The following is a 24,376-nucleotide window of genomic DNA, read 5'->3' as shown; positions in this document are numbered from 1 at the left end:
GGGGGAGAGGGGGAGAGAGAGACATATACAAAAACATGCCACTCACTCATAGTTTCTCTCCAACTCTCACATGGTCTCACTCTCTCCCACACGACCAGCCTCCATGTTCCCTCCCCCGCTCCGGCACCTTCCCCCCGGCCTCTGTAGAATGTCCTCACCCTTCCTCTACCTCTTCTCCCTTTCATGTTCTCCTCTATGGTGCTCTCCCCCTTCTCTCCTCCCCCTCTTCTCTCTGTGCCCCCTGTCCCCTCCCACAGACCTCCCCCTCTTCTCTCCTCTCCTTTCATCTCCTCTCTTCCCCCATCCTCTCCTCTCTGCTCCCCTCTCTTCCTCTCCTCTCTCCTCCCTCCTCCCTCCTCCCCTCTCCCTCCTCTCGTCCCCATGCTCGGTGACATGCAGTGTGCTGTTTCTAGGTCACGGGACTCTTTTATGAATAATAAAAACGGAATCTGCTTTAGAAGGAATTATTTATAGTTCTACGAATGAAACACTGTAGACTTCACACACATTCTCTCTTTCCCTCTCTCTCTCTCTCTTTCTCCCTCTCTCTCTCTCTCTCTCTCTCCCTCTCATTATTTCCCCCACTCTCGTCCTCCCTGCCCCCAGTTCCATGTGCTGTCTAATAAGATCATGGTGGTCCTAGGTTGTTGTGGCTTACTGTGCTGTGGGCTGACAGCATGGGAGGATGAGAATGGAGGGAGGGACAAGGGTGAGACTAGACCAATCAGGGAGGCCCTTTCTTAGTGACAGGGGAAGATCAACCAATCAGGACTCGAGCTGTTATAAAATATGGTCAACTGTTCAAAACAGTAAAGAGGATGGAAGAGGGAGAGAGGGAAAGAGAGAATTGAAACCACTTCAGAATACAGTGAGCTGTCATGCCCCCCCCCCCTCCCCCCCTCCCCCCCCCTTTGGTAAAAACAAAATTTGTGTGACTTCAATTATGTAAGAGGGGAGGAAGTGTGCTCTGTCGGAAAGGAACGGCATGATTCAGCAGAAAAAGAGAGGAATAGGAGGCGATGGAAGGATGAGGAAGGGCGTGGTGCCGAGCCTAGCCTAGCTTCTGTGACTTCTCTGATGGGCTTCTGGAGAAGATAGCAATATCTATGGCCCTCACAGCCTCTAATTACTTAACATTCCATCTGGAAGATTTATGACACTTTGAGTGCCTCCATTATTAAGAAATGTGAATGATGCCTGCGGTTGCGTGTGGTTGTTTATGTTCGCTGTATGCGGTATGTGTGTTTGAGCTGAAGTAGATTAACAAGTTTAATTAACGACTGGGGGAATGAGGCCTCGCTCCATATCTGGATTAGATAGCGACACACTTGGCGGCGGTTTGGCGAGGGCTAAATGAAGGGGACCGGGATTACAGGACGGCGTTAACAAGCCATCACACAGATTAATCTGACGACCTTCAACCACTGTCCTGGTGTTACACTCTACCATGGAGACCTTTCCTGCCCCCACCATACTCTCCCTCTCTCTCTCTCTCTCTCTCTCTCTCTCTCTCTCTCTCTCTCTCTCTCTCTCTCTCTCTCTCTTTCCATCACTGACTGTACTGTCACTTTGCTGTCTTGGCAGACTGTCCGATCTCAACCCCACCTAATGTGTTGGTTTTAAATTCACCTCTTTAAAATAGAAATATGAATTTATTTCGATGTAAAAAAAAAAAGATAAGAATTTGAGCAGCCTAAAAAAATGTAGGCTGCTCAAATTCGAATGATGAATAGAGATCATTCAATCCTGGAACCCTTTAGTCTTTAAATAAGCCTACACTTGTAATTGCATACAGATCGAAGACGTCTAGAGACGAGAGAGAGGAGAGGGCGCGTGTGAATGTGTGTGCGGCCACATTATGTGTCTGGATAATCTCTTTACGGACCTCAGAAGTAATACGTAGGTCTCTGTCCTCCTAAATGAACATCCCACAGTTTAGTTCCCCGTTGGCGTCTCTCTACTTGTCTTCATAACTAGTCTGATAGGCCCGGTTTGATTCGAGTGCGTCTTTGTGAATCAATAATAAACGCAGCAGTTTGCTAGTTTATTTCTCTCGTGTTTCGTTCGCTCTCACTCCAGGGAGCATCTCACCGATGGCGCGTCGTTAGAATCAGAGCTAGTCTAACCGCTAATTGCTTGCATTAGAGCTACACAAACAGCTGTTAGGTGGCGCTATTCGTTGGACTAACTACTAACATTAGTGCTAAAGCAAGACTTAGGCCTAACTAGCCTAATAGTTTCCTCATTTGTGAATTGATTTCTCGATGGTCATGATCTACGAATACTGTTTTAATAACACATATGAAAGCACAGACTTAACAGGTTTTTACATCACAAGTACAGTAGGCCAGCATGTTAACAGGATTGGAGTTAACTCCAGGACAGTGGGAAGGTTAACTAAGGCTGACTCCATGTTTGTTCTAACATTCCTTTCTTCTCTCTCGCAGGGCCTTGTATACATATGAGGGAAACAGCAATGATTTGATACTGGCATCATCAGGAGGTAAGAGAACCATACAAATATGTCTGTTCATCCATCCATCCAATCCTCTATTCATCCTGTGATCCTTTGTCTGAATTAAACTGTGGGCAACACTATCTTCCTCTGGTCTAGTTTATTTGAATGCTGTGTGTGTGTCTCTGTGTGTGTGTCTGTGTGTGTGTGTGTGTGTGTCTGTGTGTGTGTGTTTGTTGGGGAGGCTGCCATTGTATCAAAAAGACTCTTTGTCTGTGCGTGCGATGCTTCTGTGAAGGGGTTATTAGCTGTGAGGTCTGCACTGGCGATGTCATGATCTCCAGCAGTTCTGAATGATGCTCTATGAAAATGATTACTGTTCCATTAACACAACCACATTCATTATTGGTCTGATAACAGTGTGCATGATTAGGTGTCAGGAGCTAACTGACGCGGTTGTCTCTATTCACACACAAGCGCCCCGTACGCAGGTCCACGCACACACACACGTGTAGACACACGCACACACACCCACACACATGTGTACACACACACATCTGAGCATTGAGAGAGAAAGGGTCGTGTATGCTGGTGTCTCTGAAGTTTTATCTTATGTGTGTTCTTCCTCTCCCTCCTCTCTGCACACCTCTCCTCCTCCTCCTCCTCCTCCCCTGCCTGCCTGACCTCCTCTCTGCACACCTCTCCTCCTCCTCCTCCCCTACCTGCCTGACCTCCTCTCTGCACACCTCTCCTCCTCCTCCTCCTCCTCCTCCTCCTCCCCTACCTGCCTGCCTGACCTCCTCTCTGCACACCTCTCCTCCTCCTCCTCCTCCTCCCCTACCTGCCTGCCTGACCTCCTCTCTGCACACCTCTCCTCCTCCTCCTCCTCCTCCTCCTCCCCTACCTGCCTGCCTGACCTCCCCTCTGCACACCTCTCCTCCTCCTCCTCCTCCCCTACCTGCCTGCCTGACCTCCTCTCTGCACACCTCTCCTCCTCCTCCTCCCCTACCTGCCTGACCTCCTCTCTGCACACCTCTCCTCCTCCTCCTCCCCTACCTGCCTGCCTGACCTCCTCTCTGCACACCTCTCCTCCTCCTCCCCTGCCTGCCTGACCTCCTCTCTGCACACCTTTCCTCCTCCTCCTCCTCCCCTGCCTGCCTGACCTCCCTCCTCTCTGCACACCTCTCCTCCTCCTCCTCCTCCTCCTCCTCCCCTGCCTGCCTGACCTCCTCTCCCCCCCCTCCTCCTCCCCTCTCCTCCCTCCCCCCCCCCCCCTCCTCCCTTCTCCTCCCTCTCTCCAGATGGGGGTCTACAGGAGATCACGGTGACCTTCGACAACTCCAGAGTCATGTACGGTTTCTGCAGCCTGAAGGACCCCAGTGCGGCTCTGCCGCGCTACATCCTCATCAACTGGGTGAGTCACCGTGTGTGTGTGTGTGTGTGTGTGTGTGTGTGGGTGAGCAGGTGGGTGGGTGGGTGGGTGAGCAGGTGGGTGGGTGGTTGTTGAGAATGTACTGCTGCAGAACATTTGACATTATGTTCAGTAGAGTAAAGTAAAGCATCTGAAAACAAAGTTTAGTAGAATAAAGTAGAGAGCAGTAGAAAGAGTAGAGTCAGGTCTCAGGCAGGCCTTAGACCGTTATCCTGCACTTTCATCTGATGAACAATTGCCTGTTGCAGCGGTTCACTTCCTTTTTAAACAGGAAACTGATAAATAAAGTGTTTCCTGTGCTCGGTGATATATTGAGCTGTTAAGGGATGTGGAGTGAAGCACTTGACCCAATTCTTACGATAAGAGTTATTTAAACTGTTCTGTGTTGTGTTTGCAAGCAGTTGCGGTTCATTTACAGCCTTTACTAGTCAGATATCGGTTTCTGGAATAAGTGGAGATTCTGGAGTGTCAAAGGATCACATTGGAATGTCATCATCAGGGTTTTAATGGCATATTTCATTTCAATACTGACGCGCTACATGATCTCTCTCTCCCCTCTCCTCTCCCCTCTTTCCCTCTCTCTCTCCTCCATACCTGTCTCCCACCCTTGTATCATCTCTCCATTCCTCCTTCCTCCTATATCCTTCTCTTCCCCCCCCACCCCTGTCTACCCCTCCTTCTTTTCCCCCCCCCACCCCTCTCTACCCCTCCTTCTCTTCCCCCCCCCACCCCTCTCTACCCCTCCTTCTCCCCCCTCCTTCCCCCAGGTGGGTGAGGATGTGCCAGATGCCAGGAAGTGTACGTGTGCCAGTCACGTTGCCACCATCGCAGACTTTTTCCAGGTCAGTCTCTCTGAGGTAACTGCCCCTACCGGACAGATGCTCAAGACAAGACCCACGATTTGTCTAAAACGTTTTTGGTTTTTTTTTCCTACCCAGTTTGTTCAACCAAACTTTACTAATATGTGTTGTTGCTTGTTTGTTTGAACCCACCCGGACATGGTAAAGGAACATGTATGTTTGATGTCGTGTTCACAAACTCACTCGTGCACACACACACACACAGCACACAGCACACACACGCATGCGCGCGTACGCACATACAGTGAGTGGTGCTTATGTGTCGACGCACACAGAGGATCTAAATATGGATGCTCTCCAAGTCGCTCTGGATAAGACCGTCAATGACTAAATGTTTGACCTGGAGCCTTCCAATGATGTAAACCAGTGAGTCACGGCCAGCCAGACCAGTCAGTCAGTCAGTCAGACCAGTCAGTCAAACAAGCTGTTTCAGCCCTTACCTTTTTCTCCCAGAAATAGGCTCTCCTCTGAACCTCTGTGTGTCTGTGTGTCTATGACTAACGCAGGCCTTTTTATAGAGGGCTCTAAGACAGTTGGGAGCTGAATGGATGCTGATACTTTTCAAGTGTGTAGGTGTTAGAGAGACAGATGCACAGACACACAGACAGACGGAGAGAGAACAAGTGAGAGACAGAGTCAGCTGGAGAGAGAGAGGGAGAGAGAGAGAGGGAGAGAGGGAGGGAGGGAGGGAGGGAGGGAGGGAGGGAGGGAGGGAGGGAGGGAGGGAGGGAGGGAGGGAGGGAGGGAGGGAGGGAGGGAGGGAGGGAGGGAGGGAGGGAGGGAGGGAGAGTTGGAAGAAGAGAGAGAGAGAATGACAGAAAGAGAGGAAGAAATGGAGAGAGTTGAAGAAACAAACAATGACATAAAGATAGAAAAAGAGAGAGAGAGAGATACTAGAGTAGTGTTTCTCCGTGTGGTGAAGGCCAGGGCTGTTGTTGTGAGGAGAGAGACCAGTGTTCCAGCTGGAGGAGGTATTCATATGAAGACACTCATCATATCACTGCTCTTCTCTCCTCCATTCATGCAGCCCTAGTGGCTGTGGCCTTGCGCTCAATACGGCTTAGAAAGACACTCGCCTGGTACACACACACACACACACATGCGCACACACACACACACACACTCGCACACACACACAGAGACTTACACTCTGGAGCCTCTATTTGCTCAGAGAGGAATTTGTGGCTTATTGTGGCTTGCAGTTTATCCACACACATACACACACTCGCACACACGCACACTGTCTTCTGAGTGACTGGTGCATGTTGCTATATTCTCTCTCTACTCTGCCTCCACACTACTGGTCCTGTCTCTCTCTCTCTGTCTCTCTCTGTCTCTCTCTCTTTCTCTGTCTCTCTCTCTCTTTCTCTGTCTCTCTCTCTTTCTCTCTCTCTCTCTCTCTCTCTCTCTCTCTCTCTCTCTCTCTCTCTCTCTCTCTCTCTCTCTCTCTCTGTCTCTCTGAACCCACTCCCCCATACTGTCTGTGACTTAATCACATTTCTCCCTCCTTCTGAGCACAGCTGTGTGTGTGTGTGTGTTGTGCTCTGTGCGATTCATGGGGGTGTATCCTATGTGTGTATGTATGTGTGTGTGTGTGTGTTGTGCTCTCTGACGGTGCTCGAGTGTGTGTGTGTGTGTGTGTGTGTGTGTGTGGGTAGAGCTCTTCATCACGGTTGTCAGTGAAGAACTGTGGCCAACTGTGTCTAGCTGTCTATAAAACAGCCCATAAACGCAGCGGCCCACTCTCGTTGCCGTGAGATACCGTCAGGCTTATTCATGTGGGCGGGGCTTACTTCTCTCCCTGCAGGGAGTGGACGTCATCATCAACGCCAGCAGCATGGAGGACATCGACCCCTCCGCTATTGGACAGAGGCTGACCAATGGGACGGCTCCAGTGGCGAGTCCCGTCCTGGGCCGTCTGCGAATCAGAGACGAGGAGCAAGGGGAGCACGTGGTACGGGATTGGTCGGTTCGGTGAAGGGGGGAGGGACCAGAGGGGGCAGGGGAGATTTGATTTGTTGGAGGGGTGAAGGTGCTGAGAGATGGATGGAGGGGTGGATGGGATGGATGGATGGAGGGGTGGATAGAAATTAGACATAGTGAGGACGGAAGGATGGATAGAGGGGTCTTGGTCTAGAGGAGAGGAGAAAAAAGGAGAGGAAGAATGAGAGGAGAGGAAGGGTGTGTAGGAGACTAGGGGAGGAGGGAGTCACAGGAGAGGAGAGAATAAGACGAGAGAGGAGACATGGAGAGAAGAGTTAGCAGGGAAGGAAGGAGATAGAGAGCCATTGTCAGTGTAAGGGAACTGAAACAATGTTTGTCTGTCTGTCTGAGGACACACAGGCTGTGAGTCACTTTTCTGGCCACAGCCTCTCCACTAGCAAGCGCTAGCTAGCTCTGTCGCTATCCGTCGCTCTCTCTCCTTCCCTATTCAGTCATCTGGACAGCCTTGATGGACATGTGCATGTGGGGTAAGATCGTGTCAACAACTCCACAGCAGCCTCGCAAACATGAAATACATTGTTTAGTTTTTGTTTTGTTTTTACTTTGTAAGGTTGTCATGTTTGTGTGGGTCATGACTCATAAATGTATGGGGTCATATCACTTGATGAGAGCAATCATAGGGTTAGCTTAGCTCTTAAGCTCTGCACTAAACTGTTGCCTCAGCACTTTGGAACGTCTTTTACAGGTGAAAGCATTCAACATTTAAGAGGCTGACTCGAGCAATGCTACTCTGCTACACTCGGATCGTGAATCATCTTTACTTTCCCTTTCTAGCGGTCTATAGTTCTGCCGCAATCTCTTCTGCTGCTCCCCCCAGACAATGTTGTCGACAAGGGTATATCTCAGGGGTAATTAAGGCCTATGGTCAGCGATGCTGCCATGTAACTGGCCAGCGAGCCCTCTGTGACCCTGGTGGCTTGTGGGAAATGAAGTTTGGAGGACACAGTAATTGACCTGGCAGCCTGTCACCCTGAACAGACTCGGAGGGCTATGATCATCACTAACGCTGATCTCCTTTTTATGTTCTCCTACCTCTCTTTTCCTCTCCCTTGTTCTCTCTCTATCCCCGTCTCTCTCTCTCCGCCTTCACTCTCTCAACCCCCCCCCCCTTCTCTCCCCATCCCTTCCATTTCCTCTCTCTCCACCCTCAGGGTACTGTTTACCACAAGACCAACGCTGAGATCGAGATGAAGAAGATCAATAGAGAGGAGTTCTGGGAGCAGGCCAAGGTAGGAACACGACGACCTCTGACCCCTCTGGGGGAGGGAGGGAGATGGAGGGAACATGGAAGAATGGAGAGAGAGGGATGAACGTGTGATGTGTGTGTGCGCTCACCAGCGCGAGGAGGAACTGAGGAAGGACGAGGAGCGTAAGAAGATGGCGGAGGAGCGCCAGCGTTTCGAGGAGGAGAGGATGCAGCTGGAGAAGAAGGAGCAGGAGGACCGGGAGAAGAGATACCGGGAGAGAGAGCGCCAGATCGAGGAGCACAGGTCAGAGACTGAGGCTTCTGGGTAAGACGGAGAAGGGGGAGGTGGCACATTTGGAATTTGTGGTTTGTTCTGGCGTCTCTTTGGGGGTAACTGTGTGTGTGTGTGTGTGTGTGTGTAGGAAGAAAATGCAGGAGGAAGAGGAGGCCAGAGAAAGGACACGGAACCAGCCTACCATAGTAAGTGTGTGTTTGTGAGGAAAAGGTGATGGTTCTGACTCACACAGAGAGAAGAGGGGAGGGCGAGAGAAAGAGGGAGGAAGAGAGAAGGAGAGAAGATCAGAGCAAGAACAGGGAAGAGCGTTTGCTAAATGTGATGTATAGATCAGAGAGAGAGAAGGGTGGATGTCTAAACGTCCGACATCCATGAATCATTCATCAGGTGAATTCAGGAAGGTGCTCGCACTCAATCACAAAGCTCCTCTCCAGACCAGTTCGCTACAGTGTAAAACTCAATACTAACAATGCAACATTGATTTCCCAAACAACATACAGGGGAACATTTGAACCCGGGGGCCCTCTTGATCCTCAGACAAATGCTCTGACCGCTAAGCTACACCCATCCTCTTGGGAAATGGAGTACCGCAGTTTACAGCTCTTGCCATCTCACTTCCTGGTTCTCTGCCACAACACAGTCCATGTGAACGCTTCCACTTCCTCCCTGAAGGAAGCAGCACTTCTGTTTCAGAACGCTGCGAGGTTATGTAACGCAGTCCCATGCTGGGAGAGAATCCTGTGGTTTCTAACGTGGTTTGCATGAAGTGGTCGGCTGGCAGACGGAGAGACAGGAGGGCGGGTAGACAGACAGACAGACAGACAGACAGATTGATAGACAGACAGACAGACAGACAGACAGGCAGGCAGGCAGGCAGGCAGGCAGGCAGGCAGGCAGGCAGGCAGGCAGGCAGGCAGGTGGAGAGATGGAGAGACAGATGGGCAGGCGAACCGGATGATGTCACTGTAAGAAGATAAAAGAGGAGATGTACTGCCCTCTGCTGGGCTCAAAGTGAACACCGCTTCTGTTAATACCTTTCTCTCCCTCTCTATCTCGCTTTCTCTTCCACTTTTGTTTTCTCCCACCCTCTGTATCTCTCTCTACCCCCTCTCTTTCTGCCTCTTCTCTCTCCCTCTCTATTGATCTTCCCCCCTCTTTCTGCCTCTTCTCTCTCCCTCTCTATTGATCTTCCCCCCTCTCTCTCTCTCTCTCCCATTCTCTCTCCCCCCTCCCCCTGAAGGCAGCAGACCCCAGCTATGAGGACCCCTCCCTGGAGAAGAAGGAGTCGGAGGTGGAGGTGGGTTTCAGAAACAACATGGCCGACGGCCGCCCTTCAGACAGCGTCCACACGACGCCCCTCAGCGCTGCACAGTCAGCGTAATCACTCGCCCCTAAAACAGTGGCAAATCCTTGGGCCGGTACCGTTCGTCCGTATTTGAGGTGCGCTTGATTTAGGTGACCCGAACGCACAGCTCGCTTGTGGTCGATGGAACACTAACCCAACCACAGAGATGTTTGGGACCCAGGTGTGGTGTGAAAATAAGCTCTCCAGTAGGATCTCCCGGGGTCCTCACGCAGTCGGAGACGGTGCTATGTAGGCTAGCTGGGCCGGCCTGTTTTTAGCCCACGTCTCCCAGTAACAGTGAGACCCTGGGGGCTTGCATGTGTGTCAGTAGGACAGCTACGCCACTCAGGGTTACCTTGCTGTGGCTAGGACTATCTATTCAGCACAGTGTTGGGGAGGGAAGGGCTTTTATCTCGTGCGTGTGTGCACGTGTGTGAAACGTCGACCGTGTGACATTGTGTTTGTGTGTCCATGTGTGTGTGTGCGTTTCTGTGTGTGTGTGTGTGTGTGTGTCTGTGTTGACAGGAAGCCAAGGCCATCATAGCTCAGCGGTCGGGGAACCCTCGAGAGTTCTTCAAGCTGAAGGAGAAGGCTGTTTCCTGCTGTGTGGACTCCACTGTGTCCCCAGTATCCATCCACAGGACTGGTAAGACCTGGCTGGGGGAGGGGAGGGTGTAGGGATAAGGGGGGGAAGGGAAGTCATATGGAAGAGCAGTAAGGGCTGTGAGACCATTGAAACAGGAGGGGGGGAAGAGAAAGGGGGAGAGAGGGAGAGGGAGGGTTCAAGACATCCAAACCACCATTCATCCTGTCGCCCACCGCGCCCCCTCACACATGTCCCAGTGCGTCCTCTACATGTCCCACACACGTCTCATCCCTGCACGCGTCAGGAGACACGCCTCCCAGGGACCAGGTCCTGGGGTCGTCAAGGTGGCAGAGGTCACGGTGTGACCCCCCGCCAGGAAACCTCCTGAGCGCACAGAAGATGAGGGGAACCTCGCTTGGTGTCACCTGGGGTCTGTTTTCAGCCCAGTCCTCCTTCTTCTCTGAACGGGCTTCAAATAACCACAGAGATCTCATCTCTCCACCGAGATATTCATCGCTACGTAGAGACAGTCGTCTCCAAACCAAGAAGAGACTACACGTTTCTACTTTGCAACTACTTTGCATGCTTTGTTATTACCACACTAATAGCTTTTCTCTCCCTCTTTCTTTCTTTCTCTCTCTCTCTCTCTTTCTTTCTTTCTTTCTTTCTTTCTTTCTTTCTTTCTTTCTTTCTTTCTTTCTTTCTTTCTCTCTCTCTCTCTCTCTCTCTCTCTCTCTCTCTCTCTCTCTCTCTTTCTCTCTCTTCCTGTCTCTCTCTCTCTCTCTCCCTGTCCTCTCTCATTCTTCTCTCTCTCTGTCCTTTTGGTTTCACTGTCTGTTCATTTGAACTTCATGGCGCATGCTCTCATCTTCCCTTTCGGCATTCATCCTTTCATCCGTTCCTCCATTTGTCCGTTCGTCCTTTCATCTCTTCATCTCTTCCTCTCTCGGGTGTTTCTGTTCTTCTTCACCGCTGGGTTTCTCTGGGCAAACTTCTGTCCTCCCACAATCCTTCACTTCTTTACGGATCTTTTCTCCGGAGCTTTGACTCTCTCCTTCTACTTGTCTCTTTTCTATATATATATATTTATCTCTCTTCCTGTCTCTCTGTCTTCCTATCTCTCTCTATTTCTCTCTCTTCCTGTCTCTCTCTCTCTCTCCCTGTCCTCTCTCATTCTTCCTGTCTCTCGTCTGTCCCCTGTCCGTCTTGCGTGTGTGTGTGTGCGTCGCTCCGCATGTGTGTGTGTGTCCGCGGGGCCCTGTCTCTTGTCTACCAGGCCGCTTGGACAGTCCGTTCTTCAAGCAGAGCCCCAGCGAGCCCAGTACGCCCCCCCTCTGCACCCCGCCCCACACCAGGAAGCAGCCCCGCGCTGCAGCCGGTAGGTACTGACCCAGGCCCGGGCCCGGGCGACCCGGGTCTCAGAGCAGAGAGAGAGAGAGAAGGGAAGGAGCAGGAAAGTCTTAACCTAGTACTAAAGTCTCACCCTAGACCACTACAGCTCCCCCACCCCCCCCATCCTATGAGCATTGACCTCCAGAGCTCCGAACCCCCTCTCCCACACCTCCAGCCCAGTCAACTCTAGAAACACCCTCCCCTCTCCTGCCACCTCCATGGCTGACCCCATACACCACGCCCACCCCCCCCAGCCTCCTTCTCTCCCTCACCCACACCTGTTTACCTCACCTCACCCCCCCCCCCTTTACCCCAGGACCCCTTCACCTGCCCCACTCCAACCTAACCTTCAAACTAGCTAGATGTCTATTCAACTAACCACCAAAACAGCTATCTAGTGAACGAGCCACCAAACTAGCTGGATATGTAGTGAACTATCCCCTATACCAGCTCGGCCAATATGCTGACTAAGTTAAACTTACCTCATAACTGGCTACATTTCTTGCGAATTAACCACCAAACTAGCTAGTTTGTGAACAAACTCCTAGTAAACTCACCACCACAACACCTATCTAGTGAACTATCCACCAAACTAGCTGGATATATAGTCAACTTAACTCTACGTATCTATCTAGTTTTCTTCTGGCCTTAGTCTCTCCTTCCTTTATGTGGATGGTGTTCCATTTGTTGTTCGCTCCATGTTCTTTAGATGTTGTCTGGTCCGTACCGCTGTAGTTCCGTGTGTGTTTGGCGTTCTGCATGGTCTCGTAGGTAGAACGTGAGGTTCCTCCCCTCAGGATCTCGCTGGAGGAGAACGAGAACCGCCCAGAACACGGGTGGTTCAGGACACAGTTTTGGGTGTTTTTTTTGAGGGGGGGAATCTCACTTAGTTTTTTACTCCTTCTTTCCTTCCTTCCTTCCCCTAACCCTGCTTACCCGATGGAACTCAACCAACCTGTACACACACCTCACGTTTCGCCCTTCCTCCTGACTGACCCGTGAGTGTTTGTGTGTGTGGTGTTGAGTCAGTCGTTGTCCTTGGTATTGTGTGTGTGCGTGTGTGTGTAAACCTCAAGGTGACATTTGACCCTTGTGACATTGTACCACATTGTTCTGTGTTGCACTGTTGTGTGATGGCTGCTCTGGTGAGGCGGGGTTAACCTGTCTCAACCGGTTCAAACCAGTCTTCAAACTGAAATCCGCCCCAATCGAGACCCTGTCTTTCCAACATTGCTCACCGTCTCTCGGTTGTTGTCGGTTGTTACGTGTCTGTTGTCTTGACGACACCTGTCCGTTGCAGCAAGTTGCTCCAATTGGAACACCGTGGTCTTCTAACCTGGCTACAATCTCCGATTGGCCGGCTGGTCTAGGTGCCTCACCACTGATTGGCTAGCCGCTGTGACGGACAGAAGCTCCACCTTCAGCCTGTGATGTCACTCACGCATTCCCCACATCATGTGACCTCCTGGCAGCGTGTTGTGGTTTTGGACGGCTGACTCATCGTCATTCACGCCCTTGTTTCAAACACCCCAGTCTGACCAGCCAATCACGGGTCATTTGTCTTTTCTTTTTTTTTTTTATGTGTTTAACAACAGTTTGATTGATCCGTCAGGCCATCATGTGTTGGTCGTCACGGTAACCGTCGCCATCGCGATATCTCTGATCCGTTCATGACATGGTTGTGCTCCTGTTACACTCGTGCTCAGTGGTTGTTTGGTGGCGTTAAGGGCATGTTTGTGGTTGAGTGGTTAAGTTGTGTGTTGGTGTGTTGATGTGTTGATGTGACGCCGTGCGTGTCATTCCCCTCCTGGCCACCAGATGACGATGATGAAGCGAGCCTCGACCGCGGCATGGCAGCTGTGTCTCCTATCCCCAAAATAGTCACCACCCCCATCCAGGAAGACAAGGAGGAGGACAGGAACGAGTGGGGTAAGACCACACACACACACACACACTTACAGTAAAACAAAACAAAAACACACCCACTGGTACGAAAAACACACACACACATACAGTAGGAATAGACACACACACACACACACACACACACTTCCCCCACGTGCCTCCTCTCCCAGGTCTCATCAGCTGACACAGACGACTGGGCCCTTTCTGGTGGCGTTGCTGTTGTTCCTTCACTGACTCTCTGTGTGTGTGTGTGTGTGTGTGTGTGTGTGTGTGTGTGTGTGTGTGTGTGTGCATGGCTGCGTGTGACCGTTTGTTAAGTGCTCCAGTGGGTTCCAATGAGCACAAAACAAGGGAAGGGCTTTACGGTGCCACCATAGGGTGCTGTCTCACGGTGAAGCTATAATTCATATCATCCTGCCGTTTCAAAAGGTTCTACTTATTCTCTCTCGCCCTCTCTCCCTTCGCCCCTCCTTTACTTCCTTACTCTTTCTTGTGTTTACTCTGACTCTTCCTCCCCCTTTCTCCTTCCCTCCCTGACTCCTCCATCTTCGTTATCCTTCTCTCCCTCGCTCCTCCATCTTCATTATCCCTCCCTCCCTCCTTCTTCCCCCCTCCCTCCCTCCCTCCATCACTCCCTCCCTCCCTCCCTCCCAGGCTGTGAGCCCAAACAGCGGGCCCCGGTCCAGGAGTCGACTCCCACCAAGCCCGTTCAGAGTGTGGCCCCCCAGGCCCGAGACTCCGCCCACGGCGACGACGACACCTTCTCAGGCGTCAGGGCGCCGGGCCAGCAGGAGACAGACAGCTTGGTCGACCTATGGGACGGTGGCCCCGCCGCTGGCTCCGCCCCCTCCCAAATCAGGGACACGATGGGTGGCGCTGGCGCCCGCCCCTCTGACCCGCCCCCAGGCAGGCCGCAGCCCCTCCTTAGCTTTGACGAGATGGGGGAGGCCGCGTTGTGTGGGGGGCCGGTGGGCCCGGAGGAGGACCCCGCCAGTCTGGTGGACCTGGCCGGATCCCACCAGATGACCTTGAGCTACCAGCATGCACTGCAGCACGCCTCGGATGACGGACAGCTGCTCATGACCAATGGGGAGGCCATGTTGAAGGAGGGCACACAGGTTAGCACAGCCGATAGGCTGTCTTGACCGCACGTGTTGACATGACTCGGACACTAGGGGGCAGTAATACCATGGTTGTAGACAAACTACAGATTTGGGTAAAAGTGAAGGAAGATTGTGACAGAGATATATTTGGAGTTTGAATATTTTTGGGGGGTTTATTCATGCTGGTTTTCTTTTGTCTTTTTCTTAATGTTCATGTCTGTCTGTTGGCCCACCTGTCTGTGTGTGTGTGTGTGTGTGTGTGTGTGTGTGTGTGTGTGTGTGCTTGGGTCTCTGAAGGCTAGTGAGGGTTACTTCAGCCAATCACAAGAAGAGGACTTTGATGGTTCTGCTAAACCTACGCCAGTGTTTTATAACAAGCCACCAGGTAAGTACACGAAGAAAAAACATCATTACAAATGATTACATACACACAATCACACAGAAATATGGAGATACACACACACTTTTCATTGTGTGTGTATGTGTGTGTGAGCAGAGATTGACATCACGTGCTGGGACACAGACCCTGTGATGGGCGATGATGACTAGACTGAAGATTGGACCAATGGTGGGATGCGGGAACTACGCATCATCAAGAAACCGTTTTTTTTTTTTTTTCTTTTCTATAAGTAATAACAAGTCTTGCATCAAAAAACGAAAATTCTGTACAATGTTCTAGAGAAGAAAAAAAGATTGTTAGCCACAGAAAAAGGTTTTTTGAGTTACTGTTAAAGATGCCGTCGGGTTGACAAACTTCTTTTCTTTACACCTTAATTATTTTTTGTATTTATTCTCCTGTTGTCGCTATGCAGATAATAGCTGGGAGCAAGGGTGGGTCTTGGTTACAGTCTGTGTATACAGCATTGTAGTGCTTCGCTGTATAGTTAGATCAGACAGGGTATTAATGACCCTTCAATAGGCCTCAGTACAGCCACCCCCCTTCTCTATATTTGGGATGAAACAATTACCCCCACTCTACCCCTCCCTCTCTCAATCGCAGCCCCAGTAACTCTGGACCCCTCACTGTAGTAAATCCCAAATATATACCCACAAAGGCATCCCTTAAATCTGTTTTGTGACGTGCCAATTTCACTTTATATGAAATTATGTATTACTGTAGTTTTTAATATTTTTGTGTTGACTCATTCTCCAGGGTGAACTTACTCAAATGAAGAGGAGGAAAGATATGTATATTTTGACTACCTATAAAAAGTGTAGTAGAATTGATATTCGGGAACTTTGGATATTAGTGGCAATTGTGGTAGTCTGTCTGTATCAGAGTCCATTCGAACCGATAGGCAATAATAACCGTGGTCGAGCATCTAGTGCACTAGGGATAGGGATCCGGAAGTTCTGGAGTTCCGGTCATGTAGACCTAACGGTGCAGCTTGTCTCATGCTCCGTTTTCTAGCTAGAGAGACGCTCCTCTCGGCTTTGTAACTGTGTGACAGAGGCCTCCTTCTCTAACGTAGTGTTTAGCCAACATACATAACAGTTCCTCCTTGCTTTCGATGTTTGTTTGTTGTTTTTTCCGTTGAATTTCTTCGTTCTGTTCGACAGTGTGGTTCTCATTCCTGGCCCGTAGGTGTCGTCAGTTACACACGATTCGGTTCCCAGTTGTAGCCTACAACCTCCGCTAATGAATGAGGCTGTGTTTCTACACGGTCCTCATTCCACTATCCACGTTAAAACCCTGTCAATCAACTGCAACCAAACACATTTGACGGACGAGCTTTGCAAGTTTTTGGTATCGATCTAAGACTCGTTACTTTTAGTATTTTAGTATTGCAGCTGCACAATGTTCCGATTCAATGGTGCGACTTAACCCCAACATGGCATCGAGACTGTCTTCGTTTGTCTTCCCTGGTTCCAACACCCCTTTTCGCCTGCCTCCACAAATCCCACGCTTGAGTTCCGCTACCAAATTCTCTGTTCTCATTCCGATTCTGAGGCACAATGTTTTGTTAACCTCCGATTTGAATTAGATCAGAATGTCATCTCAGATTTCTGGTATAATCTAGAACTAGAAGCAATAATAATCTGAACCAATATTGTCTTGTAAATAGCCTTGATTTTAACTACAATCTAATAAGAATAAAATCAAATAAACACATTAACACATATTTTAGACCCTTAATGCGAATAACTCGACATCATGTTTCCTTTTGGAATTGAGTGGGGTTCATTTGATGGGACTTTCTTAAGAGCTATTTGAGTAGGCCTAGGCCTAGTAGGCCTAGGTTCTGGGCTCGCAGCAGGATTTCTGTAAATTAGATTGACCGGATGTTTTGGTGAGTGGCCTGCACCGCATCTTTAGCAGTAACTAGCGAACACTTTAATCTGATTTACATATACTCGACTCTTATTTCACCACGAACACCTCCTGGCTAGTGTTTATATCTCTCTCCCTTCTACACTACTAGGAGACTACTATACCGCTACTCTAATAATACTACTAGCCCCCTCTGCCCCCCCGTCCCCCAAAGCAAGGCTTAGCCGTTCCTTTTGTCTCTTTGGTTTGAAAAATATATATTTTTTTGTTCGTTTCTCTTTCTTCCCCACCTCTTTTTTCCGTCCGCTTCTCACACGCTGTTTTTTGAAATAAGCACAAGATCTTTTGTGACATGCTATGTGCTGATGTATGTTAATAAAAGACTTTAAAAACTCCAACTGCTGTCTGGAACACTTGTTTTGATTGGGAGTATAGGCTAGTATCGAGGAGAGTTGAAGGGGAGCTTTACATGGATGGAGTGTAGGCAACAAAATGTCTCTGTCTGTGTGGTGAGAGGAGAGAAGGTTCCCTATGATGTGGAGTAGATCGATTAGGGGCCTCCTACGGGTTGTCATGGTTCCCCGTCGGGGAGTTGGTCAGAGCTGATGTGTAAACACCCCCACCTCCTCGCGCGCGTGCCTCTGTCCTGTCGCCTAGCAACACCTAGGCTCGTTGGGAACGATGGCGGTTCACATCTTGTGTCACCGTCTTCACCAAGCTACACACAGAAAACCACGACTACGACAAGTAGGTCAAGTAAGTTGACAACAAGCTGACAAAATTCTGCTGAATGTTTTTGTGAAATGAAATAAAAATAATAATCCCCTGAAGAGTTTTCTTCGCTTAGCAGCAATCGCAGCCTTCACCTGCTAGTTTTAGCGATAGGCCAAAAAAAAGAGGCTAGTTTGAAAATAACGCAAAAATGTAGCTACAGTAAACGTTGAGTTCATGAATGGCCTTTTGTGCCAATACCTGCGGTTAGCCTTATTTCTTCCCAATATATTTGTTCTGAGGCTGACTGCAACAAATCACACTTGACAAGGATAGAGAAAGACAACTTAAAAACAGGCACGGTGCACATGTACACGATTAAAGAAAACGTTTTCTCAAAAATAATATACAACGTTCAACATTTAATCATAGATACAGACACCTCAAATTAAATACTGCGTTGACACTTGGTTACAACATGGACATTTAGATACTTTATTCTTGTTTCCCTTGAAAACATTCCTGAACCCTCCAAATGATTGTCTGAATGCAAGTTCATAGACGGTACACTTTATTTAATGTCTGTTTGGTACAAAAATATCTTAATCTTCTTTTCTGTTCTGCTAGGAACGATGTATCCTTGCTGTCCTGGACACTGCTCAAGAAACATAATAACAGAAAGTAAAATAGGACATTAGGACTCTTTTTCGAGTGACCTAAGGATAGTCTGTGACAAGACCAGAATTCAGAACAATGTCCCAACATTCCTACTAAGACAGTTTCTAACAGTAACCAGGAGTATTTATTAACCAGTAAGTGCCTGCCCTTTTTCTTCCTCTCACCCTTCCTCACCCTCAACGGCTCGCTGCCCAACCTCTTCACCTCCCGCACATCCTCGTGTCCGCAGCCTTTTCTCTCGATGACAGCCATTCAAACGAACCTTGAGCCATCAAACGAAAAACACGCAACAAATATGCCCTAATGACATTTAGAATTTAACCTTCTCTCATTGGCTACAGCTTTCAGGTTATGCTAATTGCATCCAATTATGCCATTCTGTTGTGCGCCCTTGGTGGCAGTCACGCGGAGCCCAGAGGTGGGAATTACTGCTAAGTGCTCTTCGGTAGGCAACATTCAGCCGACACCAGAGCACAGACACACATCCACAAGTGAGGTGCACTTGATGTCATCGTTAAAATGCGTCCGGTTGGAAATGTCAAATAATAAGGTGCCAACTGTGTGGGGCGAATCAAACGCACCTTAAATGCTTCTCCCTATGCCAGGTAGAGTAGGAGGGAGGAGGGTGCGGCCCTTGAGAGGGAGAGAGAGAGCTTGTGTTGGTAGAACTCAGCAACAGCCCTCTTAATGGCGGTGGCTATGTGCTGTGTGTGTGGAATGAGAGTGTTTGTGCTGTGTGTGTGTTTATGGTGTCAGGGCTGTGATTACGTCGTGTTTGAGAGATGTGCAGGAAAGGAGAGAGGAAAGCTGACTCCATCTCCATAAGCACTCGATGAGAGGTCAGAGTTATTGTAAGCGGGCGAGGGAGGGGCGGAGACGGAGAGAAAACAGATCCACGTTTCCATAAAACTCTTCCTGATGGACAAGGGCAACAGGAAGTCAATTACAGCTTAATAGAAGAGGAAGGTAACCGGATACCCCATTCATAGTAGGTCATCAATAGGAGACTCTCTCTCCTATCTCTCTCCCACTGTCTCTCTCCCGCCCTCTTCCCTTTGCTCCATTACCTTTCTGTTTCTCTCGTACTCTTTCATCCTCTCTCTCGCCTTTTTCGCTGAATCTTTTCCTCCCGGTGTGTCTCTCTCTCACCCTCCCTTGCCTGTGTTCTGTTCTTCGCTGGCCTAATGAATTAGTAGCCCCCCTCCCAGGCCGCGACGCCGAGCAACCCTCTCACATCACATTGATATTCACAGACCGCCACGGCAACCTCTCAACCACCTGACCCATCCGTGCCGTCGCCAACCACCGGCGGCGGCCGACACATCAACCGCCATTTTTGTTCCCTCTTTTCTCCCTCTCTCCAGTATGACGCAGCGTTTTAACAGCAGGTCGGCCACAGACAGATAGATCTTCCTGTTTTGACGTAGAGAGAGAGGACTGGGGTGTTTAACTAGTTGCGCAACCTCGTCTCTCTGGAGCCCACAGCGAATGCACCTCAACTGTCTGCTGGGGTCGTTGGCGTCGTTGGCGAGGACTGAGAGCATGTCAAGAATGTCTAGAAGCTTCCGTGGAGAGAGGAGATGTCCTGCGGGGTGGGGGGGGGGGGGGTCGTCGCCGGCTACAGACAGTTCCCAGGAGCCATGGCAACAGCAGACTCAGCGCTCAGCGGAGTCTCTGTATGAGACATGCGAAGACTCAGACAGCGGGGAGACGAGGGGAGACGGAGGAGAGAGGGATGACTGGAGAGAGAGAGAGAGAGAGAGAGAGAAAGAGAGAGAGACGGATTGTAAAGTGTCTATCCATCAGGAGTCTATGGGAGACAGCAGGAATCTGTCTCTCAGTGTCTGGTGTGGGGTTTGTTCTCTCTTCCTCCGCCTTCCCTCCATCCCTCTCTCAATCCCCTCATCCCTCCCTCCCTTTCCCTTGCGTTTTAGAGGCACCTCCTCAGTCGAAATCAAACGAAAGTCATCCAGCACAGCCGTTAATGAATACAGCACCAGCCCAAGCCTCATTCCCAGCCCCACTCTCCTGCCTCCACCCCCAGCCTCAGCTCCAGGAGCTCCGGCCGCTACACAGCTGTGCTCCGGCCCAGCAGAGGGTAGGCCGTAGGCAGGCCACAGTTCTGCTCCAGCCCCTGGAGCCCCTGCAGACCCAGCTGTGGGTGAGTCCGGCCCTGCCGGGGCATGGTGGCGATGGCGGAGGCCTGCAGGAAGGGCGGGGGCTGAGAGGCCAGCGTGTTGTGGTTCAGGTCCATGGTGGAGAACAGGTGTCCTAGGGAGTCCCAGCCCCTGGAGGTGGGCAGGCGGATCAGAGAGGAGTAGGCCCGGTCGGGCAGCACCGTGGCTGGGGGAGGCTTGCTGGTCTCCACCTGGTGATGCTCCTGGAGGTCCCGGGGAGGCCGGGGGGCCGGCTTGGTGTAAGTGCCCCCTCGGGGGTCTGCTAAGACCTCGCTGTAGGGGGGAGGTGGATCCTCCATCAGAACGGCCTCCTCGTAGCAGGGAGGCTTCCCGAACACGTCTGTATCTGGGGGGAGGGAGGGAGGGAGGGAGGGAGGGGGGGAGGGAGGGAGGGAGGGGGGAGGGAGGGGGGAGGGGGGAGGGGGGGAGGGAGGGAGGGAGGGAGGGAGGGGGGAGGGAGGGAGGGAGGGGGGGGGGGAGGGAAGAGGGAGGGAGGGAGGGAGGGAGGGAGGGAGGGAGGGAGGGGGGAGGGAAGAGGGAGGGAGGGAGGGAGGGAGGGGGGAGGGGGGAGGGGGGAGGGGAGGGGAGGGGAGGGAGGGAGGGGGGAGGGAGGGGAGGGGGGGGGAGGGAAGAGGGGGCAGGAAATTGATTGATTGACAGGTTGTTTGGCAAAGTAGCATGCACCAGTCCCTGTGTTAGTTTCACCAGCCTACACAAAGCACTGCACAGGAACAACCCACTAATGCAGTTTGCCTCCGAATGCATGGTGTGTGTGTTTATGTCTCTCTTATGTTTGTGTTCCTATTGAGTGTGTGTGTGTGTGTGTGTGTGTGGATATGTGACGTGTGTGTGTGTGTGGGGGGGGGGGTATCTGACTGTTTCTATAGTGTGTGTCTACAGTGTGTGTGAGTGACTGGTTCTATAGTGTGTGACATACCCTTGCACTTTTCAAGGTTCATGTGGTTTAACTACATGCTCTTATGGTTCTTCCCTTTGGGACTTATTTACTTTTTACAATCTATGCTTCATGTTTTGGTTACCCGCAATGTTTGGGGCTATCTCGTTGTTACGATCAGTGACCTATGCACTTTTGTAAAGCTTTCTTTTGGAATTCGCTTTGGATAAAATGTAAATGTGTGTGGGTATGTGACTGTTTCCAGTGTGTGTGATCAGAGGTAAACGGATCTCACAGGCGTTGTTATATAACGTTACTGTTGCTCCTATGATGCCAACAGGCCTCAGATGACTTGATGTGTCTAGAATTACTGATGTCACTGCCTCCTACACATCCTGCCCTGCTAGTCAGCTGACAGCCCTCACACAGGTCCAGCTGCCTGCCTGTGTGTGTGTGCCTGTGCGTGTGTGTGTGCCTGTGTGTGCGTGTGTGCGTGTGTGTGTGTGTGTGTTGTGCATTGATAGTACGTGTATGTTTTGGATTGTGGGGAGCTGAGGGGCTCGCCTGTGTACTAGGAGCGAGAGGCTGATCTCAGAGTGAAGAGAACTTAATGAGCTATTTGTTCTGGCAGGAACACTCAACCCACGAGTGGGAGGCTCATTCACTGCTGCATCAGAACCTGCCCCTCCCTCCCTCCCTCCCTCCCTCCCTCCCTCCCTCCCTCCCTCCCTCCCTCCCTCCCTCCCTCCCTCCCTCCCTCCCTCCCTCCCTCCCTCCCTCCCTCCCTCCCTGCCTCCCTGCCTCCCTGCCTCCCTGCCTCCCTGCCTCCCTGCCTCCCTCCCTCCCAGAACCAGCCCTAAATACCCCTTCTACCCCAGCATCTGGCCAAAATACCCCTGCTACCCCAACCCACCACTCAATACCCCTACTACTAAAACTCTAATCATAAACTGAAAGTTTAGATATGAATGCAGAATACCAACATCAAAAGCCTGAAGATAAAAAATACCAAACGCTATATCATTAGAGACTCAAAATACCAAAGTTAAAAATGAACTTACTTTCATCCATCCCTGACAGAAAAGAGTGTTTTCTATCTGTAATTGATGACCATGCTGAGCAGGGTTGTGGTATCCATTGCTACAGGCCTGTTCACTGGAACCGCCTGATGGTTGACTATGGCACAGCACTTGCTCTGTGTTGGGTAATCGTGCCACTCATTTTTTCCATTGGGGAGATAAAAAAATTTAAACTTGGAAAGAGTGAATGAGGGAGAGAGATTGAGGGAGGGAGGGAGCTCGAGGGAGGGAAAGAGCGAGTGAGTGAGAGAGGGAGGGAGAAAGGAGGCACAGATGAAGGAAGGAGGAAGGAGAGAAGGAGGCAGAGAGGAAGGTGGGCAACAAGTGAGGGAGGGAAGGAGGGAGAAAAGGACGAAGGAGTGATTGGCAGAAGGCAGGGGAGAACAAGGTGGACACTTGTTTTTGATTCCAGGGTCAGCCAAGTCCCTGAATACAGTGAACGACTGATACCTTTGTTAGTCTTAACGTCAGGACTGTTAAACTCCAAGACTAAAAGATGACGTGCCAAACGAGACGTGCAGTAGGAAGACGGCAACTGTTACTGCCTGCTCTGTCATTATACTGACCATGAAGTTGCTTTTACTTCACCCCTCCTCTCCCTTTGTCTTTATCCTTCTCTCTAGCTTTTGTTCATCCTACCCCCTCCATCTTCTCTCTCTCTTTCACTATTTTCGCAGTTCACTACCTCCTCTATCCATCCCTCCCTCTCAACTGGTGTTTGTCTCTATGTTTCTCTGCCTTCCCTCCATCTCGCTCTCTCTCCCTCTGCCTCTCTCCCTCTCTCTGCTGCTGTATTGCTAACTATGTCACTGCTCTTCCCACTCACTCACCACCCACGCCTGGGTCGCACTAGGCTAGCTGTCAAACTGCCACCGTGTTAGCAATCAAGTCAGGCATCAGCTACAGACTGGTATAGGAACTGCGCACTTACCAGACCCAGTCCAATCCTATGTAGGAACACTGCTTAAAACTTAGGGTGCACTGCCGGCGACCCAAAGGTCCAAATCAATCTCACTTTTATCCACATGTATTTGACTGTATTATTCAAATTCATTGTGTAAATGTTTTGGGTCAACCAGGCAGTGTTGTAGCACTCGAGACCGGTGTCTCACTTTTTGAGAGTCTTGTCTCGGAAAACCTCAGATAGGGACTGTTCACTGTTCATCAGTAGACAACAGGATGTTTTTTAAGAGACCAGATAACCTTGCAAACAGGGGTTGTGTGTGTGTGTTTGCTTGTGCATGTGTGTGAGAGAGGTAGATAAGAGAATTTCGAGGTTATGTAAAAGGCTTAGCGTTCGTTTCGTGCTGTTTCCAACAGAGAGATTCCCAGGCCGGTGTTTACACACACGACAGCCACACACAAAAACCACATCAAACACGCCCTCCGTTTCCCAGTGGGACCCCGTCAGTGTGACCCCGCGTGCGGAGGTGCGCGTACCTTGACCGCCGGCCCAGTGGCCCTGGGGCAGGGTGTAGGGGACGTGCAGGGGCGACAGGGTGTGTGGAGGGCAGAACTGGGGGGCATCCCTGAGGGAGGGGTAACCCCCCCCGAGGCAGTCGCGGGGCTCCGTCTCCAGGGTGCGGAGACACTGTTCCCTCAGCCGCTGGTCTCGGCGGCGTTTGAGGCGGCGCTGCAGGAAGCTGCAGAAGCAGCACAGCATCACGATGAGCGCCCACACCAGCCAGAAACCAGCGAAGCACGCCAGGAAGGTGGACGTACCCGGGGACATCACCATGGTGGGGAGGCAGGGAGGGAGGGAGGGAGGGAGGGAGGGAGGGAGGGAGGGAGGGAGGGAGGGAGGGAGGGAGGGAGGGAGGGAGGGAGGGAGGGAGGGATTGATGGAGGGAGGGAGGGAGGGAGGGAGGGAGGGAGGGAGGGAGGGAGGGAGGGAGGGAGGGAGGGAGGGAGGGAGGGAGGGAGGGAGGGAGGGAGGGAGGGAGGGAGGGAGGGAGGGATTGATGGAGGGAGGGAGGGAGGGAGGGAGGGAGGGAGGGAGGG

The 24,376-nt window shown here is 51.0% G+C and overlaps 2 protein-coding genes across 8 annotated transcripts in view; one reads left to right on the top strand and one right to left on the bottom strand.

Moving 5' to 3' along the window:
* Nucleotides 1-17,233, top strand: part of dbn1 (drebrin 1) — a 50,191-nt gene extending 32,958 nt beyond the window's left edge. Inside the window, exons 2-15 of one of the 6 annotated variants that reach the window (XM_084684230.1) lie at nt 2,448-2,503; nt 3,757-3,869; nt 4,655-4,729; nt 6,555-6,701; nt 7,903-7,980; nt 8,090-8,241; nt 8,360-8,417; nt 9,473-9,529; nt 10,103-10,223; nt 11,440-11,541; nt 13,374-13,484; nt 14,115-14,578; nt 14,861-14,948; nt 15,060-17,233. In XM_084684230.1, coding sequence (XP_084540356.1) covers nt 2,448-2,503; nt 3,757-3,869; nt 4,655-4,729; nt 6,555-6,701; nt 7,903-7,980; nt 8,090-8,241; nt 8,360-8,417; nt 9,473-9,529; nt 10,103-10,223; nt 11,440-11,541; nt 13,374-13,484; nt 14,115-14,578; nt 14,861-14,948; nt 15,060-15,112 — 1,675 coding nt within the window. In that variant the 3' untranslated portion in view covers nt 15,113-17,233. Of the gene's footprint in view, nt 1-2,447; nt 2,504-3,756; nt 3,870-4,654; nt 4,745-6,554; nt 6,702-7,902; nt 7,981-8,089; nt 8,263-8,359; nt 8,418-9,472; nt 9,530-10,102; nt 10,224-11,439; nt 11,542-13,373; nt 13,485-14,114; nt 14,579-14,860; nt 14,949-15,059 lie in introns of all 6 variants that reach the window. The other 5 variants (XM_084684228.1, XM_084684229.1, XM_084684227.1 and 2 more) reach the window with 5 other exon arrangements.
* A 715-nt stretch (nt 17,234-17,948) lies between these two features.
* prr7 (proline rich 7 (synaptic)) lies at nt 17,949-24,113 on the bottom strand. Of its 2 annotated transcripts, none has more exons than XM_084684419.1 (2): nt 23,816-24,113; nt 17,949-20,747 (listed from the first exon to the last, which is right to left on the bottom strand). In XM_084684419.1, the coding sequence occupies exons 1-2, from the start codon at nt 24,111-24,113 to the stop codon at nt 20,293-20,295; spliced, it is 753 nt and encodes a 250-aa protein (XP_084540545.1). In that variant the 3' UTR covers nt 17,949-20,292. The 2 variants fall into 2 exon arrangements, with proteins under 2 accessions (XP_084540545.1, XP_084540544.1); XM_084684418.1 differs by having other exon boundaries at nt 17,949-20,884; nt 23,911-24,113.
* Between the last annotated feature and the right edge of the window lie 263 nt (nt 24,114-24,376).

Source organism: Hypomesus nipponensis, chromosome 20, assembly GCF_054491055.1.
Source record: "Hypomesus nipponensis isolate SF chromosome 20, ASM5449105v1, whole genome shotgun sequence".
In the NCBI taxonomy this organism is placed as follows: Eukaryota; Metazoa; Chordata; class Actinopteri; order Osmeriformes; family Osmeridae; genus Hypomesus; species Hypomesus nipponensis.
Note: the sequence above shows the minus strand (reverse complement) of the source record. Positions and strands in the feature narration are given on the sequence as shown.

Excerpts from the sequence above, each read along its gene's own strand:
- prr7 (XM_084684418.1), bottom strand. The coding sequence starts at position 24,113 with ATGGTGATGTCCCCGGGTACGTCCACCTTCCTGGCGTGCTTCGCTGGT. Across the intron at positions 20,885-23,910 it reads CTCGGGGGGGGTTACCCCTC|TCCCTCCCCCCCCCCCTCCC; the intron begins CCTCAGGGATGC and ends CTCCCTCCCTCT.